General features: G+C 41.9%; 1 protein-coding gene across 3 annotated transcripts in view; it reads right to left on the bottom strand.

Annotated features, from left to right (window-relative positions):
- The window catches only part of FBXL13 (F-box and leucine rich repeat protein 13), a 178,540-nt gene that overhangs the window by 147,456 nt on the left and 12,114 nt on the right, over positions 1-18,970 (bottom strand). For all 3 annotated transcript variants that reach the window (XM_075857321.1, XM_075857322.1, XM_075857323.1), the window contains exons 2-3: positions 17,846-17,949; positions 5,966-6,059 (exon numbers count right to left, since the gene is read on the bottom strand). In XM_075857321.1, the coding sequence (XP_075713436.1) occupies positions 5,966-6,059; positions 17,846-17,949 (198 nt within the window). The remainder of the gene's footprint in view (positions 1-5,965; positions 6,060-17,845; positions 17,950-18,970) is intronic.

The following is an 18,970-nucleotide window of genomic DNA, read 5'->3' as shown; positions in this document are numbered from 1 at the left end:
TGCCAAAACAGTAGGAATCCCCCAATAGTGACCCAATTTTGGAAACTACACCCCTCAAGGAATTAATTTATGGCTGTTGTTATCATTTTGACCGCACAGTTTTTTCACAGCACCTATTTTAATTGGGCTGTGAAATTAAAAAAATGAAATTTTTTCCAATGAGATGTAATTTATGATCAAAATTTCCTATTTTCACAGGGAACAAAATACCCCATTTTGTTGCCCAATTTGTCCTGAGTGCGGCAATACCCCATTTGTGGCGATAAACTGCCGCTATGTGTTTGTTGGAGTCCAGATTTTGCTGGATTGGTTTTCGGGTGCCATGTCGCATTTGCAGAGTCCCAGAGGTATCAAAGCAATGGAAACCCACCAGAAGTAACCCCATTTTGGAAACTACACCCTTCAAACAATTCATTTATGGGTAATGTGACTATTTAGACCCCATAGTTTCTTCACAGAACTTATTTGAATTGGGCTGGGAATTTAAAAAAAAAATGTTTTCCCAATAATATGTAGTTTTAGCTCAAAATTTCTTATTTTCACAAGAAATAAAATACTCAATTTTGTAGCCCAATTTGTCCTGAGTGCAGCAACAACCCATTTGTGGTGATAAACTGCCGTTTGGGCCCATGGGAGGGCTCAGAAAGAAAGGAGCGCTATTTGTTCTTTGGAGTCCAGATTTTGCTGGATTGGCTTTCGGGTGCCATGTCGCATTTGCAGAGCCTCAGAGGTATCAAAGCAATGGAAACCCACCAGAAGTGACCCCATTTTGGAAACTACACCCCTCAAGGAATTCATTCATGGTTGTGGTTATCATTTTGACCCCACAGTTTTTTTACAGCACCTATTTGAATTGGTCTGTGAAATAAAAAAAATGACATTTTTTCCAATAAGATGGCATTTTTTATCAAAATGTCTTATTTTCACAGGGAACAAAATACCCCATTTTGTTGCCCAATTTGTCCTTAGTGCGGCAATACCCCATTTGTGGTGATAAACTGCCATTTGGGCCCATGGGAGGGCTAAGAAGCAAAGGAGTGCTATGTGTTTGTTGGAGTCCAGATTTTGCTGGATTGGTTTTCGGGTGCCATGTCGCATTTGCAGAGCCCCAGAGGTATCAAAGCAATGGAAACCCACCAGAAGTGACCCCATTTTGGAAACTACACCCCTCAAGGAATTCATTTATGGGTGTTGTGACCATTTTGACCCCACAGTTTTTTCACAGAACTTATTTGAATTGGGCTGGGAATAAAAACAAAATTATTTTTTCCAATAATATGTAGTTTTGGCTGAAAATTTCTAATTTTCACAAGAAATAAAATACCCCATTCTGTTGCCCAATTTGTCCTGAGTGCGGAAGTACCCCATTTGTGGTGATAAACTGCCGTTTGGGCCCATGGGAGGGCTCAGAAGGAAAGGACCACCATTTGTCCTACTGGGGATTTTTTGGTGCAAAGTCATGTATGCAGTAGCCCCTGAGGTACCAGTACAGTTGAAACCCCCAAGAAGTGACCCCGTTTTAAAAACTACACCCTTGAGGCATTCATTTAGAGGTGTAGTGAGCATTTTGACCGGAGACATACACCCCATAAACTGTAATGTGTGTTCTCACGGGTACGTTAATACCCTACATGTGGCTGTAATCCGCTGCCTAGGCACGCAGCAGGGCTCAGAGGGGAAAGACGAGGGGGGATAAGCTGTGCCGAGTGCATCAGGGTAAGTAAAACTGGGGTAGATTAAAAATCATGGGATGTATGATAAATTTTGAAGCACTCTTTCATACGGAGCCTTAGTTTTTCGGGACATGTGTCACATTGATATATTGTGTCGTTCCTTATCCCCCTCTTATAGCAGACTTTGTACCTCTTTTGACTTTTTTCTTTCTTGCCAGTTTGGGGAACTTCTCCTGGAAAGTGTTGCCCTGGTACGATGCGTGCGGCCTCGCCTCCAGAAGTACTGGGTGCCCCCCCTTCTTGGTCCATAAAAATTAGTTTCTTGATAACCACCTCTTGAAATTCCAGGAAAGTTCCCCTCTGGCCTGTACATCGATGTAGCACGTACGCGTTGTACAATGCCATCTGTATGATGTGCCCGGCCAGCTTCTTATACCACACCGCATAGCGCTGTAGGGCTTCAGGGCTTGATCTGACAAGTCCACCCCTCTCATGTACCTATAGTAGTCCAGGATGCAGTCTGGTTTGGGGGTCTCTGTACTGGTACCTCGTACATGGGTACATGGGTACTGGTGTGACATCTCTCTTGTCCTTGTACTTGAAACACAATATGTTGCTGCTAGAATGTGCCCTGCTCTCACCCCTTCTGAGCGTTTGCCCTGCAGAGTCTTAGGGAGGCCTCTCAGATTTCTTCTAGCAGTGCCGCATGCCGCAGGACTTCTGGAAGCGAGGCAGTTGAAGAGTGGGACGCTGGTATAAAAATTATCCAGGTAGAGGTGGTAACCCTGGTCCAGCAGTGGGTGCACCAAATCCCACACAATTTTTGCATTAACTCCCAGTAAGGGGGGGGGGGGGCATTCTGGTGGCTGAATACTGGTGTCCTTCCCTTCATATATCCTAAATTTGTAGGTATACCCTGATGCTCTCGCAGTTTATACATCTTCACGCCATACCTTGCCCTCTTACCCGGCAGGTACTGGCGGAATTGAACCCTCCCTTTAAAATGTACCAAGGACTCATCAATAGAAATACACTTCTCGGGGGTGTATGCTTGGGAAAACCGGGCACTGAAACGGTCTAATAGGGGTCACCATTTATACAAACGGTCAAAACTGGGGTCATCTCGGGGTGGGCACGGCTCATTATCAGTATAATGTAAGAAGCGAAGTATTGCCTAATTTATTTATTTTTTTAGGTTCCAGTTCAGTTCTGAAGTTGTTTTGAGGGGCCCATATATTAGAAACCCCAATCAAACACCCCATTTTAGAAACTAGACCCCTCAAAGTATTCACAACAGCATTTAGAAAGTTTATGAACCCTTTAGGTGTTTCACAGGAATTTTGAACAAAGTAGAGGTGAAATCTACTTTTTTTTTTTTGTCAGAAAATCCTTTTTATACCATTTTTTTTTATAACACAAAAGGTTTTATCAGAGAAATGCAACTCAATATTTATTGCCCAGATTCTGCAGTTTTGAGAAATATCCCACATGTGGCCCTAGTGCGGTAATGGACTGAAGCACCGGCCTCCGAAGCAAAGGAGCACCTAGTGGATTTTGAGCCCTCCTTTTTATTAGGCACCATGTCCGGTTTGAAGAGGTCTTGTGGTGCCAAAACAGTGGAAACCCCCCAAAAGTGACAGCATTTTGTAAACTAGAGACCTTGAGGAATTCATTGTACTTTTCATGGGGTGCATGCGGCTTTTTGATCAGTTTTTATTCTATTTTTAGGTGGCGTGGTGTCTAAAAAACAGCAATTCTACTATTGTTTCTTTAATTCTATTTTTTTTACAGCGTTCACCGTGCGCTATAAATGACATATTCACTTTATTCTGCGGGGCGATACGATTACGGCGATACCAGATGTTTATAGTTTTTTTTATGTCTTATGGCGTTTGCACAATAAAATACGTTTTCTAAACAATCATTCACTTTTTGTGTTACCTTATTCTAAGAGCCAGAACGTTTTTATTTTTCCATCAATAAAGACGTGCGAGGACTTATTTTTTGCGTAACGAACTGTAGTGTCCATCAATACCATTTTTAGGTACATGCTGCTTTTTGATCTCTTTTTATTCCATTTTTTGCGAAGTGAAGTGACCAAAGAATTGTGATTCTGGGACGGTTTATTATTATTTTATGGCGTTCACCGCGCGGGATAAATAATAAAATAATTTTGTAGTTCAGGCCGTTACGGACGCGGCGATACCAATTATGTATAGTTTATTTGTTTGTTTATATATTTTTATTAATAATAAAGAACTGATAAGGGAAAAAGGGGGATTTTTACTTTTTTTACTTTTAAATCTTTTATTTTCTTATTTTTACACATCTTTTTTTAACTTTTTTACTTTGTCCCACTAGGGGACATGAGGGCAGGAGGCCCTGATCGCTATTCTAATACACTGCACTACATGCGTAGTGCAGTGTATTAGAACTGTCAGCTACTCACTGACAGCAAGCATAGTGGGTCCTGACTTCGTCAGGACCCACTAGGCTTCCGTCTATGGCATAGCCGGACGCCATTGTTTGGTGTCCGGTTGCCATAGTCACCATCGCCGGCCGCTATCGTGTAGCAGGCCGGCGATGGCAGCTTAACCCTTAAAAAGCCGTGATCGCTATTGAACACGGCTTTTCAGGGGTTAATCAGCGGGGACACAGCGATCGGTCCCCACTGTAGGAGCTGTGACAGCTGCTGAACAAGACAGCAGCTGTCACAGCTCATGTATGTGTTGGGAGGACGGCCGAAACGGCCGTTACTCCCGAGACGTACTATTCCGTCATGGAGCGCGAACGGGGCGCTTACCATGACGTAATAGTACGTCAAGGAGCGTTAAGGGGTTAACATGGGAGCCTGTGAGTGACGTTTGTCACTGTATGGTATACGTCACGGGCACCAGTTTAATGTACACAGTCGAGTCACATTATTATGAACACCAACTAATAACCAGAGTAACCGCTGTGTGCAGCATGGATAGTGGCTAGACGGGCTGGGAGTGACTCAATAAGGTGCTAGTAGGATGTCTCAGCTATCTGGAGCCATGCTGACTGCAGTGCATCCCACATTTACTGGAGGGTGCGTGGGGGAGGATCCAGAGAGCGATCAAGACGATTGAGGGGGTCCCACCGATGATCAATTGGGTTAAAGTCTGGCGAATTAGGAGGCCAGGGAAGTACTTGGAAGTCTTAGTTGTGCTCTTCCAACCAATTTTGGACATTTCTATTTGTGTGACATGTCGCATTGTCTTGCTGGAAGATTCCATCCGCACCAGAGAAGACAAACAGCATGTATGGGTGGACGTGATCTGCAACGATGGATTCATACCCAAATCGGTTCAGAACGCCTTCCACATAGATGAGTGGGCTCAGGCAATGCCATGAAAAAATTCCCCAGACCATAACGCTGCCGCCACCAGCTTGTGTTCTTCCAGCAATGGTTCCAAGGTTTTTGTTCTCGCCTGAAACGCCAACGTCCATCCGTTTGATGAAGAAGAAAACGTGACTCATCAGAGAAGGCAACACTTTGCCAATCATCGGTGGTTCAATTCCGATATTGCCGTGCAAATTGAAGCCATTTTTCCCAATGCACCTTTGTTAGTATAGGAGCAGTAACAATACGTCTGCTTCGGAGCCACATACGCAGTTGTTTTAGACACACGTCAGGTAGCCCCCTGGTTAATTTTCATGGTGAGTTGCTCCACTGTAGCGTGTCGTTTGGCCCTCGCGCACGTTGGTTATTCCCAATGGTGCCCTTTGTTGACTCACGATACACATTCACCACAGCAGCACGCAAACAGTTCCCAAATTGCGCTGTTTGAAAAATAATATACTGACACCCTTGGCCCGAAAGCCAATAATCATTCCTTTTTGCAACTCTGATAAATCGCCCCTTTTACCCATGGCAGCAACGAGTGATATGTGTTCAGACAGCCTACCGCACACCTTATATACCACCAAGCCAGCCCACGACACATCACTTCCCTGATCTGCTATTCGCTGCCAACGCTGAAACTAGGCGGTGCTGATAATAATGTGACTCGACTGTGTATATGCCATGGGTTTTCAATAGCTTTTTATGAAGTATACATTAAATGGGTACCATTAAAGTCTAAGGGTAACAGGTGCCTAGCAGCGCCATCCGTCAACCATAGGCTATAACGGTTGCTGTTTAACTCCAAATTCTAGTGAAAAGAGAGACTATAACCATGTTACTGCCTATGATTTTGGAATGAGATGTTAAAAACTTTGGCTCTTATATTGCAAGCTAATATATATGTTTCTAAGAGAGGAATTACCAGCTGATCTTCATCCGGCCCAAAAATGTATTCTAAATAGCTTCCCGCCATTGCCTTTACTCTGGGTTTCTTTGAGTCATCTATGCATGTATCCCTGTTGAAAATAAAAGAGAGAAATGCAATTGCTTATCTTGAGTAATAAAATATAGAATCGTAAGTAGGTGAACTGCTAAGTCCCTTGCACAGTTTATGTGCTAAAGTGGTATTACGGGTCAGCAAATAAAGGTTATGTATTGTATGATGAAACGATTGTATCATAGTAAGATTTCTCAATATACTTTCTGTATCAATTCTTTATAGATTTTGAGATCTCTGCTTGCAGTCATTAAATGGAAACCTCCATGGTTTACTTTCAGTGGATAAAAATCTGTCATAGTCATGTGGTGATCGCATAGGTGCATGGCTCTTTACAGTTACAATATGTGTATCAGAGCTTTGTCCCTGGGGGCGGGGGAAATCTTCTGTCAGTGCCAGTGTCGAGGTGTTATGGAAACTAAAACTATTCACATGACTCTGGTAACAAAATCGGTACCCAAAACACGATGGACATAAAACACTGTCAGTATCAATGCATGAAAAAATAAATAAAAATAAAAATCAATAGTTTATTTTTTTTTAAATTTCGATTTTATTTTTTACTGCACTATTTTTATTTATTGATTTTATTTATATTTTTTTTCTCTACTTTTTTTATTTCTTTTTTTACATTGAAAGAATGTGCTTTATGTCCATCATGTTTTGGGTACTGAGTTTACTACCGGGGTCATGTGAATATCTACACATGACTATCTATCTACTGTTATCTAGATAACTAATTTGTATGCTACAATAAATATATATACCATATACTTATTCTTGTCCCACAATACCAGGTCTTTAGAGAGTTGATATTTTCATTATTACAATTGCATTTTTTAAATCTTTTTTTGGGCACACAAGAAGCAACCAGCATACTCGACACCATATTAGTTACAGTTTTTTGGTGAGCTGCCCAGTATACTTCTTGTGATAAGAGACTAGCAGACACTAGTGCTACTATGCTTTAACTTTGTAGGGTCTAGCGCCCCATAAAAACACTTCTTGGTATATGCCTGTTATCATTTGTAGGTCATGTTTACACAGATCAAGTCTTTTCTTTATAATTTACCTCCCTTTAGGATCAACGCTAGTTTATTAGATAAAAAATAGCACCAAAATGCACTGTGAACGTAGCCCTATGACGTGTTTCTATTTTGTAGTTTGAGTGTATACTTTTGTATTAGGCTGGGTTAACACATAGCATATAAAATACCATATTTTTCAGACTATAAGAAGCAGTTTTTAGCAAGAATAAATCTTGCTAAAAAGTCCCTGTGTCTTATAGTGTGCAGTCAAGGGAACTGGCAGCGCCGGGCCCCCTGACAGCTTCATTACTTAACCCCTTCCCGACCCATGATGTGCCGGCACTTCATGGAGCGGGGGGGGGGGTGACGTATGGAGCGGGCTCGTGCGCTGAACCCACTCGATACACTGCAGGTGTCAGCTGTGTTTTACAGCTGACACGCTGATCTAACGGCCAGCGATCGCGCTGTTCCTGGCCGTTTAAAGGGGTTGTGCCATAAAACACATGTATCCCCTATCCACAGGATAGAGGATACATGTGTGATCGCCGGGGGTGCGACCGCTGTGACCCCCCCCACGATAAGGAGAATGGGGACCGAAAGTCACCAAGAGCACTACATGAGAAGCATGGACTTCCGGGTTCTGTGTCCGACAGCTCCTTAGAGATTAATGGGATTCTTCTGTACATGCGTGAGCGGCTCCCCATTGATTTCTATGGAGCTGCTGAAGAAATAAGCCGGACACAGAACCCAGAAGTCCAAGCTTCTCATGTAGTGCTCTGGGTGACTTTCGGTCCCCTGGGGATACATGTGTTTTATGGCAAACCCCTTTAACTAGTTAAATGCTGCGGTCAATAGCAACAGCAGCATTTGTATGCGTTTTTCCATGAAGGCCATTTAGGACATATCCACAGGATGTGTCCTTAATGTCAGATAGGTGCGGGTCCCACCTCTGGGACCCGCACCTATCTCTAGAACGTTCTAGTTTTGTGTGTTCTCCCGGCCACTTGATTACATGTCGAGTTACGGAAACAGCGTAACTCGCTGAGCTAAGCTGTTCCCGTAACTCACATAGAACTGAATAGTAGATACGGAAACACAGTAGATCGCATGCTACGTTGCTTCCGTAACTGCCATTTACTACTATGGGAGTTACGGAAACAGCGTAGCTCAGTGAGTTACACTGCTTCAGTAACTCCACATGTAACCAAGTGGCCCCTAGGGGAACTAATAAAATGTGGAGAAAAAAAACAAGATCGATACATTTTCAGGAGTGTAAAAATTTTTTTTAAAAAAAGTGTAAAAGTAAAAAAAAAACATTTTCCCCAAGCACAATGTAAAAAATTTGTATCGCTGCATCCGTAAAAGTCTGATTCTATTACAATATACCATTATTTAACTCGCACGTTGAACGGCGTAAAAAAAACAATAAAACATCAGAATTGTTTTTTGGTACCCTTAAAAAAATGGTGCCAATAAAAACTACAGCTCGTCCCGCAAAAAATAAACCCTCACACCGCTCAATCGATAAAAAAAATAAATAAAAACAGTTATGGCTCTCAGAATGTGGTGAAACAAAACAAATTATTTTTTAACAAATACTTTTTTCTTTGTAAAAGTAGTAAAATATGAAATAATTATTTCCCTATTTTCTGTTGTCTAAAACCTGGGTGCGTCTTATGGTCAGGTGCGTCTAATAGTTCGAAAAATACCAGTACTGCATTACAAGGGGTGAAATCCATAGCAGAAATCTACAGAATATAGGGCATGTTGAGGAGTTGAATAAGTGCAACAAACCCATCACCTAAATGTCTACATTGAGAATAAACTGAGAATATTTTGATTGTATATTTTTTTTATTCTATTTTTTTTACATAATTATGGGGGCAGCCATCTTGCCTGAGTAGCTGCTCTGAGCTGTGAACAGCAGTTCAGAGATTTGCTTTACAGCAGCCACATGAGCATGTGTAACGTCAGTCAGAAAACAACCAATTGGCTTCTATGGGAGAGTCTTTTAGGCATGCTCTGAGACATGTGCAAAGACCACTGAGCAGGAAGGGGGAGGAGGGGTGCTGTGTCTATCACTTAGGCCTTATTTACACGAGCGTGTTTAACGGACCTATGTTAGTCAATGGGGCCGTTCAGACAGTCCGTGATTTTTACGCAGCATATGTCCGCTGCGTAAAACTCACGACATATCCTATACTTGGCCGTTTTTCGCGCATCACGCACCCATTGAAGTCAATGGGTGCGTGAAAATCATGCATGGCACACGGAAGCACTTCCGTGTGTTACGAGTGTGATTCGCGCAACAGTAGATAAAGAAATGAAGGGGGGAAAAAAGCACTTGTTTCATTTCTTTTTCTAAACTTCAAAACCACGTGTCATGAGAATGGCATATGCGTGAAAATCACGCAGCCAACACTAATGACACTCGGAATTGCAACGCGCGCAAAACGCAGAATTTTTTTGTGCGTGCAAAACGCACACACTCGTGTGAATCCGGCCTTATGGTCAGTGAAAGATCCTATGTTATCTGCCCCCTGCTTTATAATTGAGGGGTTACCTTTCATTGTAATCCTGCCTGTGATAATGAGATGAGAAGCGATCTCTACAGAACAGGAAGTGTCAGTCTTTTGTGAAGAGGAAAGATTTCAGATTTTCTTTAATATAGATAGATAGTAGCATGAAAAATAATAAAATAAACCAAACTCACCTGAAAACAATAGAATATTCCTGTACTGTATGTTTAATGTACAGTAAATATTAGCTAATTTGTTGACATTATATTCCCTTTTTAACCCCTTCCCGCACCTTGGCGTAACTGTACGTCCAGATAAGCAGTAACTTCGCGCACCTGGGCGTACAGTTACGTCCGCGCTTTAAAAGTTAACCGCCGCGCGGCGCTACACCGCAGCGGCGGTTAACTGTGCAGGGTGTCAGCCCTGCTCTCCCCGTTGCCGATAAGCGGCCTGTCGCCGCTGAAATCGGCAATTAACCCCTTCGATGCGGTGGTCGATTGCGATCACCACATCGAAGAGGTTTACAGCGGATCGGCAGCCCCCCACATGTATTTGCGGGGGCTGGCGATCCTTATCATGGCAACCAGAGGCCAGACAATGACCTCCGGGTTGCCATGTACGGAAGCCTCGGAGGATCAGCCTCCGGCCGTTCCTCCTCTGCTTCCTGTCAGTGTGACAGTTACGTCACAATGACAGTTAGAACACATTACACTACGTGTGTAGTGTAATGTGTTCCAGCAGCGATCAGAGCTGCCAGTCTAAGTGTCCCCTAGTGGGACAAGTAAAAAAAGTTAAAAAAAGATAATAAAAATGTTTTGAAAAAGTGTAAAAATAAAAGTTAGAAGTGACATAAACAAAGAATGCTTTTTTTCCTATAATAAGACTTTTATTATAGGAAAAAAATTAACACGTTAAAAAAAGTACACATATTTGGTATCGCCGCGTTCGTAACGACCCCAACTATAAAACTGTAATATTATTTTTCCCGCAGAGTGAACACCGCGAAAAAAATAAACGAAAAACAGTGCCCGAATCACAATTTTTTGGTTACCAACCCTCCCAAAATATACAATAAAAAGTGATCAAAAAGTCGCATGTACGCCAAAATGGTACCAATACAAACTACATCCCGTCCCGCAAAAAACAAGCCCTTACACCGCTTTTTTGACTGAAAAATAAAAACGTTACGGCTCTCAGAATACGGTGACACAAAAAATAATTTATTTTATAAATAAGTGATTTTATTGCACAAACACTGCAAAACATAAAAAAATGATATACATCTGGTATCGCCGTAATCGTATCGACCCGCAGAATAAAGTATAATGGTCATTTATAGCCCAGTGTGAAGGCCATAAAAAAAACAAATAAAAAACATTGTCAGAATTGATGGTTTTTGGTCACCTTGCTTGCCAAAAAATGGAATAAAACGTGATCAAATTTCTGGTACCCCAAAATGGTACCAATGAAAACTACAGATTGTCCGTCAAAGAATAAACCCTCACACGGCTCCGGTGGAGAAAAAATAAAACAGTTCTGGCTCTCAGAATATGGCGATGCAAAATGTGCAGAGCGTTCCAAAAGCAGATAAGATCGGGCACCATTTATCAGTGCGATACCGGCCACACATCTGCGGATTATTATTTATTTACTGCATTATTATACCCTCTTATTATGCCCTGATGTACCCCGCACAGATAACATATACCCCTGATATACTCCGCACATATTACATATACCCTGATGTACCCCGCACAGATTACATATGCCCCCACATTATAAACTGAAACACCAGCAAAACCCCAAACAGAACAACTACCAAGCAAACTCTGTGCCCCAAAAGCCAAATGGCGTCCCTCCCTTCTGAGCCCTGCAGCGTGCCCAAACACGCGTGCCCAAACACCAATTTACGTCCACAGATATGGCATCGCCATACCCGGGAGAACCCGGTTAATATTTTGAGTTATTTGTCTTCAGTGGCACAAACTGGGCATAACATGTAGTGCACTAAAATGGCATATGAGTGGAAAATTGTAACCCCTGCGCGCACCATGACATAGCATGTCTTAGTGTGGGGGTGATGTATGGAGCGTCTCACATAAAAAATAAAGAATTTAGAACGGCAAAATCGCTGTTTTTTTGGTCACCTTGGCTCTATCTAAAAATGTAATAAAAAGTGCTCAAAAAGTTGTATGTACCAAAAAGTTGCACCAATAAAAACGACCGCTCGTCCCTCAATAAATAAGCCCTCATACCGCTCTATTGACTGAAAAATAAAAAAGTTGTGGCTCTTGGAACGTGGGGAGGAAAAAACTAAGAAGGAAAAGAAAAAAATGGATCACTGCAGAAAGGGTTAATTACTTTCTAATGAAAAACCATTTATGACCACACGTGGGGTATTGCCGCACTCGGGAGAAATTGCTTTACAAATGTTGGGCAGCTTTTACCCCCTTTATCCTTTGTGAAATTGAAAAAAATGCAACATTTTAGTGGAAGAAATGTCGATATTCATTTTCACGGCCTAATTCTAATAAATCCTGCAAAAGACTTGTGGGGTCTAAATGCCCACTATATCCCTAGATAGATTCTTTAAGTGGTGTAATTTCCACTTTTGGGGGGTTTCCACTGTTTTGGTACCTCAGGGGCTTTGCAAATGCGACATGGCACCCAAAAGCCATTTCAGCTAAATTTGAGCTCCAAAAGCCAAATAGCGCTCCTTCCCTTCTAAGCCTTGCTGTGGGTCCAAACAGCAGTTTATTACCACATATGGCATATTTCCGTAATCGGGAGAAATTGTTTTACAAATGTTGGGGTGCTTTTTCTCCTTTATTCCTTGTAAAAATTAAAAATGGCTACCTTTTTTCAGAAAAAAAGTCGATTTTTACCTTTACAGAATAATTTCAATGAATTCAGCAAAACAACCGTGGAGTCAAAATGCTAACTTTACCCCTAGAAAAATTCCTTGAGGGGTGTAGTTTCCAAAATGGGGTCACTTTCCGGGGGTTTCCACTATTTTGTTCCCTCCAGTGCATTTCAAACGCGACACGGCACTGAAAACGATTCCAGCAAAATCAGAATTTCAAAATCCAAATGGTGCTCCTTCCTTTCTGAGGCCTGCTGTGGGTCCAAACAGCAGTTTATTACCACATATGGGGTATTGCTATAATCAGGAGAAATTGCTTTACATATGTTGGGGTGTTTTTTCTCTTTTATACCTTGAAAAAATTAAAAATTTCTACGTTTTTTCAGAAAAAAGTAGATTTTCATCTTCACAAACTAATTCAAATAAATTTAGAAAAAAAACTGTGGGTTCAAAATGCTAACTATACCCCTAGATAAATTCCCTGAGGGGTGTAGTTTCCAAAATGAGGTCACTTTTGGGGGTCTTTATTGTTTTGGCCCCACAAGACCTCTTCAAACCTGACATGGTACCTAAAATATATGCTAAAAAAAAGGAGGCCCCAAAATCCACTAGGTGCTCCTTTGCTTCTGAGGCCTGTGTTTCAGTCCATGACCGAACTAGGGCCACATGTGGGGTATTTCTAAAAACTGCAGAATCTGGGCAATAAATAATAAGTTACATTTTTTGGGAAAAACCTTCTGTGGTATAGAAAAAAATGTATTACAAATGAATTTTGTATAAAAAAAATGAAATTTGTAACTTTCACCTCTACTTTGCTTTAATTCCTGTGAAACGTCTAAAGGGTTAATACACTTTCTGATTGCTGTTTTGAATACTTTGAGGGGTGCAGTTTTCAAAATGGGGTGATTTATGGGGACTTTCTAATATATAAGACTCTCAAAGCCACTTCAGAACTGAACTTGTCCTTGTAAAAATCGCCTTTTGAAATTTTCTTGAAAATATGAGAAATCGCTGCTAAAGTTCTAAGCCTTCTAACGTCCTAGAAAAATAAAATAATGTTCAAAAAACGATGCCAAACTAAAGTAGACATGTGGGGGATGGTAACTAGTAACTATTTTGTGTGGTATTACTATCGGTTTTACAAGCAGATACATTTAAATTTAGAAAAATGCTAATTTTTGCAATTTTTCGCTAAATTTTGGTGTTTTTCACAATTAAATACTGAATCTATCGGGCAAATTTTGCCAGTAACATAAAGTCCAATGTGTCACGAGAAAACAATCTCAGAATCGCTTGGATAGGTAAAAGCATTCCGGAGTTATTACCACATAAAGTGACACATGTCAGATTTTAAAAATCGGCTTCGTCCTGAAGGCCAAAACAGGCTCAGTCCTGAAGGGGTTAAGATTTGGATACTTTTTGTGTTAATGAGCTCCATGTAATAGGGTTATCATAACTAGAAATGAAATAAAGCCATCATCAAAAGTAGCTGACCTGCTTACTGATTGTTTCTACACAGCATAAGATTTCTCTAAACTCCATTGCGCTTAGCAAGAACGAACTGAACAAGTGAGGGTATGTTCACACACAGTGTTTTCAGACGTAATTCGTGCAGTTTACGCCTCAAACTACTCCTGAAAAAACGGCTCCATTACACCTCCAAACATCTGCCCATTGCTTGCAATGGGAATTACGGTGTTCTGTTCCCACGAGGCTTAATTTTACGCGTCGCTGTCAAAATACGGCGCGTAAAAAGATGCCCGCAAAAAATAAGTGCAGGTCACTTCTTGGGACGTTTTTGGAGGCGTTTTTCATTGACTCCAAAGAAAAACAGCTCCAATAACGGCCGTAAAATACGCAGTGAAAAACGCAAGTTGTTACAAAAACGTCTGAAAATCAGGAGCTGTTTTTGCTTGAAAACAGCTCCGGATTTTCAGACATATTTTGCTAAGCGTGTGAACATACCCTTAAAGGAACAGTGTTACCACAATTTTTTTTTTTAATATGTTAAAGATGTTAGTGCTTTATTAAAAACGTTTGGATTAATTTGTGTGTTACTTTTTCTTATTTTTACACTTTTTCTTACCTATGGGGGCTGCCATTTTTTTTTCCATTTCTGTATGTGTCGATTAACGACACATACAGACATGGAATACGGCAGCTCCAGTCCCATAGGGACTGCGAACGGGGCCCGTTCCATCCACTTCAATGTACGCCGTCTGTGTGGGAACGGCGCATGCGCCGCTCCCACACAGTCCGATTTGAAATGCGCGCCGTCCGGCGCCATTTTCCTGTGGACCGGAAGTCGCGGCCGGACAGTAAGATTACTACTTCCGGTCGCGGCTTCCGGACTTGTGCACTTGGACCAGCGGCAGCAGACGGAGCGGACGGGCCGGAGGGAGCCGCGGCGGCAGGAGCAGGTAAGAGATTTCTATGTATGTTCGTGTTTGTGTGTGTTTACTACTGTATGTAAACCTACTACACTGTGTGTTAGCTCAAAAAATGGCGACACACAGTGTAGGAGGTTAGACCGTTCAATCCCCTCGTTTATCCCGGCACTAGCCAGGATAAAGGAGGGGGGATTCTGAGAGCTCACTAGAGCGAGGGCTTTTTACCCAATTTTGCAGCATAAAGCAATGTGGTTGCTTTACCACATGCAATGCTGCAATTTTGGGAATGGCTCCATCTAGTGACCAGCAATGGGAAATATTATAAATTAGAATCCAATTGAATCCAATTTATAATATTTCCTGACTCGTGGAAAAAAAAAAAAAAATTAGAACAATGTTTAATCACCTACACACTAATTGTTTAACAAAAAAAAATAAAATCATGTTTTGCTGGCAACACATTCCCTTTAAAGTGAATGACAACTGCAGAAAACAGGGTAGTGAACATACTACATAGATGATATATCTATAATTTGCTGACAATATAACCAACAGTAATCAAAAGTGGAATATCACTTTAAGGGTATGTTCACACGCTGAGAGGCAGTTACGTGTGAAAAGACAGACTGTTAACAGCTGCCTCGTTTCACACGTAAAAGCTCCTCCCTGTAATTTACGAGGCGTCTGAGACGCTCGTAAACCTTGAGCCGTGCTTCATTGATTTCAATGAAGAACGGCTCAAACTACGTGGCAAAGAAGTGCCCTGCACTTCTTTGCCGAGGCAGTAAATTTACGCGTCGTCGTTTGACAGCTGTCAAACGACGACGCGTAAATTACAGGTCGTCTGCACAGTACGTCGGCAAACCCATTCAAATGAATGGGCAGATGTTTGCCGACGTATTGTAGCCCTATTTTCAGACGTAAAACGAGGCATAATACGCCTCGTATACGTCTGAAATTTGGCCGTGTGAACATACCCTAATGCTTTTGTTACAACTTAGATGTTGTTTACTAGGCAAGTAGCCTGTTGAAGGGGCACCTGTTCACCAAAAGTTTACAATTGTTATCTTTCCTTACACTTTATTACATATTCTTACCACTAGGTGGCAATAAAAATTTACTAGAGATTATATACTGTATAAAAATGTTGTTTAGAATTGCATTGTAAAAAGAATACAGAGTATGTAATATGCTGGGTTGCTGGTATATAAGAAGATAAACTCTAAGGTCTTATTTACACGAGCGTATTTAACGTCCGTGATATGGACCTATGTTAGTCAATGGGGCCGTTCAGACTATCCGTGATTTTCACGCAGCGTGAGTCCGCTGCGTAAAACTCACGACATGTCCTATACTTAGCCGTTTTTCGTGCATCACACACCCATTGAAGTCAATGGGTGCGTGAAAATCACACACGGCACACGGAAGCAGCGTGTGTCGCGCGTGATTCGTGCTACAGTTGTAAAATAAATGAATGAAAACATAAAAGCACCTCCTGCTTTTATGTTTTTAAACATACATAAAAACAGAGTGTCGTAACGATGCCATATGCGCTAAAATCACACAGGCACGCACCAACTACCGATGCCACACGGAACTGCTACGCATGCAAAACGCAGCGTATTTGGTTGCGCAAAACGCACACGCTCGTGTGAATCCGGCCTAAGGCTGGGTTTGCACGTAGCAGTGCGTTTTTCGTGACTGGGAAAACTGCACCGTTTTGCCACGATTTAGTGTAAATCACTGCATTTTGACAGCGACATGTGAACGCAGCCTTAGGGCTTATTCAGACGAACGTGATATACGTCTGTGCAACGCGCGTGATTTTCATGCGCCTCGCACGGACCTATGTTAGTCAATGGGGCCGTTCAGACAGTCCGTGAGTTTCACGCAGCGTGTGTCCGCTGCGTAAATCTCATGACATGTCCGTTATGTGTGCGTTTTTCGCGCATCACGCACCCATTGAAGTCAATGGGTGTGTGAAAATCACGCGCAGCACACGGAAGCACTTCCGTGTGACGCGCGTGATTCGCGCAACAGCAGTAAAAACTATGAATGTAAACAGAAAAGCACCACGTGCTTTTCTGTTTAAAAACATACAGAGTGTCATAATGATGGCAACTTCGCGAAAATCACGCAGCCACGCATCACATGCTGATGACACACGGAGCTGTTATGTAGCTTTTGCGTGTGCAAAGCGCTGCGTTCTTTGCGCGCGCAAAACGCACGCGCTCATGTGAATCCAGCCTCAGATCTGGAGTTTTTCTTTCTGTGCACTCTAAAAATCAGTCAAACGCTGAGAGATCTCACATACAGCAGCAATCCCACCTCTTCGGATATGTGCACACTTTGGTTTTTGTCAAGCAGACAAAATCTGCCTCAAAATTTCTTCCAGACTTTGAAATGCAAGCAGTTAGTTTTTTTTTAACTTTTTTGAATGCGTTTTTATGTAGCCATTTATTTATTTTTTAACAAATAAAAAAACTGCGGGTGTTTTTTTTTGTCCAAGTGTGGGCGTCTGTTTGGCAAACAACACGTCAAAAACTGCTACATACGAACTGTGTGTTTTATCCCCTCTCCCATTGATTTTAATGGAGGTTCAGAGACAGAAAATGTAAAGATAGGGGGGGTTTTTTCCGCGACCGGACAGGCCAACGAAAGCAGATTTGGGGCAGTTTCCGCATCAAAATCAGCGTGCATTGAACAATTTGGATAGTACCACATGAGATCTCTTGGCACATTACATCGTATTTTGTAAATGTTGTAATCTTTCTGTCTTAGACATATGCCCTTTTAGATGTTGTGTTATGCCACATAGGGGTGCAGGGGCACCCCTATTGAGACAGAGAATCATAGCCCATGTTCCATTTTAACCTTGAGTAGGAAAAATGACATGAGACCTGAGAGCAGCAGCAAGGTCAGTTCTGGCTCTGTGACAGTTTGCTAACATGCATGTGGATGACTATCACTACAATGGTGCATTATTTATAAAGTTATAGTAGTACCATATAAGAGAATGGTGGCCATTCTCTAACATCTCCTTGATCTTCTCCTCCAAAAACTGGAGTGGATTTTCGGGGCACATAGCGCACAGTCCACATAGTAGAGCCTGGAAATAGGACACAGACAGCTTATTTCTATGCAATATTTCACATAATTAATACAATGCTTGCAAAGTAATGACAGATCTGTATGCATGTTCCTCATATCAACCATATCTATCTCTAGAAAGTTTTTACCTAAAAGAATTCAAAATATAATGTTTACCCCATATTGCTTATTAAGGCTGGGTTCACACGACCTATTTTCAGACGTAAACGAGGCGTATTATGCCTCGTTTTACGTCTGAAAATAGGGCTACAATACGTCGGCAAACATCTGCCCATTCATTTGAATGGGTTTGCCGACGTACTGTGCAGACGACCTGTTATTTACGCGTCGTTGTTTGACAGCCTCGTCAAAAGAAGTGCAGGACACTTATATACATTATATGCAGGGCACTTCTTTCAGACGTAATTTGAGCCGTTCTTCATTGAACTCAATGAAGCACAGCTCAAAATTTACGGCTGTCAGAGAAGCCTCGCAAAATGTGAGGAGGAGCAATTACGGCCGAAACGAGGCAGCTGTTTTCTCCTGAAAACAGTATGTCTTTTCAGACGTAAAAGCAAGCTAGCGTGTGCACATACCCTAAAGGCGTATTCTAACAGTTGTCTGAAAACTGCTGCATCAAGAACAACTAAGTAAAAGAAGCATGCCTGCAAATCCAAGATTATATTGCCTATGAACTCACCTGGCCTCATCTTTATACCCCAAAGCCCCGCTTCTCTTTCCCTCCTGGCCCAGTCAGTTCTCTTGTATTCACCGCCTCCTAAATTACCTATTCTCCCTAGAACAAAAGCCTCCCCCCCACTAAGACCTACACCCCCAGCTACTCTCCCTAGCACCACTTTATCTTAACCTTTGCTCCTAATGCCAAAACCACAGCCTCAACATAACCACTTTGGGGATTGCAATGCCCCTCCCCCTTATTGCTCTTTGCCCTGAGCCCCCAGCACTCGTCGCTGGGGTGAGGCTTATAGATTTACTTTTCCCTGGGAAACACAGCGAGCAGCACACACAGGATTTACAAT

The sequence above is a fragment of the Rhinoderma darwinii genome, chromosome 3 (assembly GCF_050947455.1).
Source record: "Rhinoderma darwinii isolate aRhiDar2 chromosome 3, aRhiDar2.hap1, whole genome shotgun sequence".
NCBI lineage: Eukaryota > Metazoa > Chordata > Amphibia > Anura > Rhinodermatidae > Rhinoderma > Rhinoderma darwinii.
Note: the sequence above shows the minus strand (reverse complement) of the source record. Positions and strands in the feature narration are given on the sequence as shown.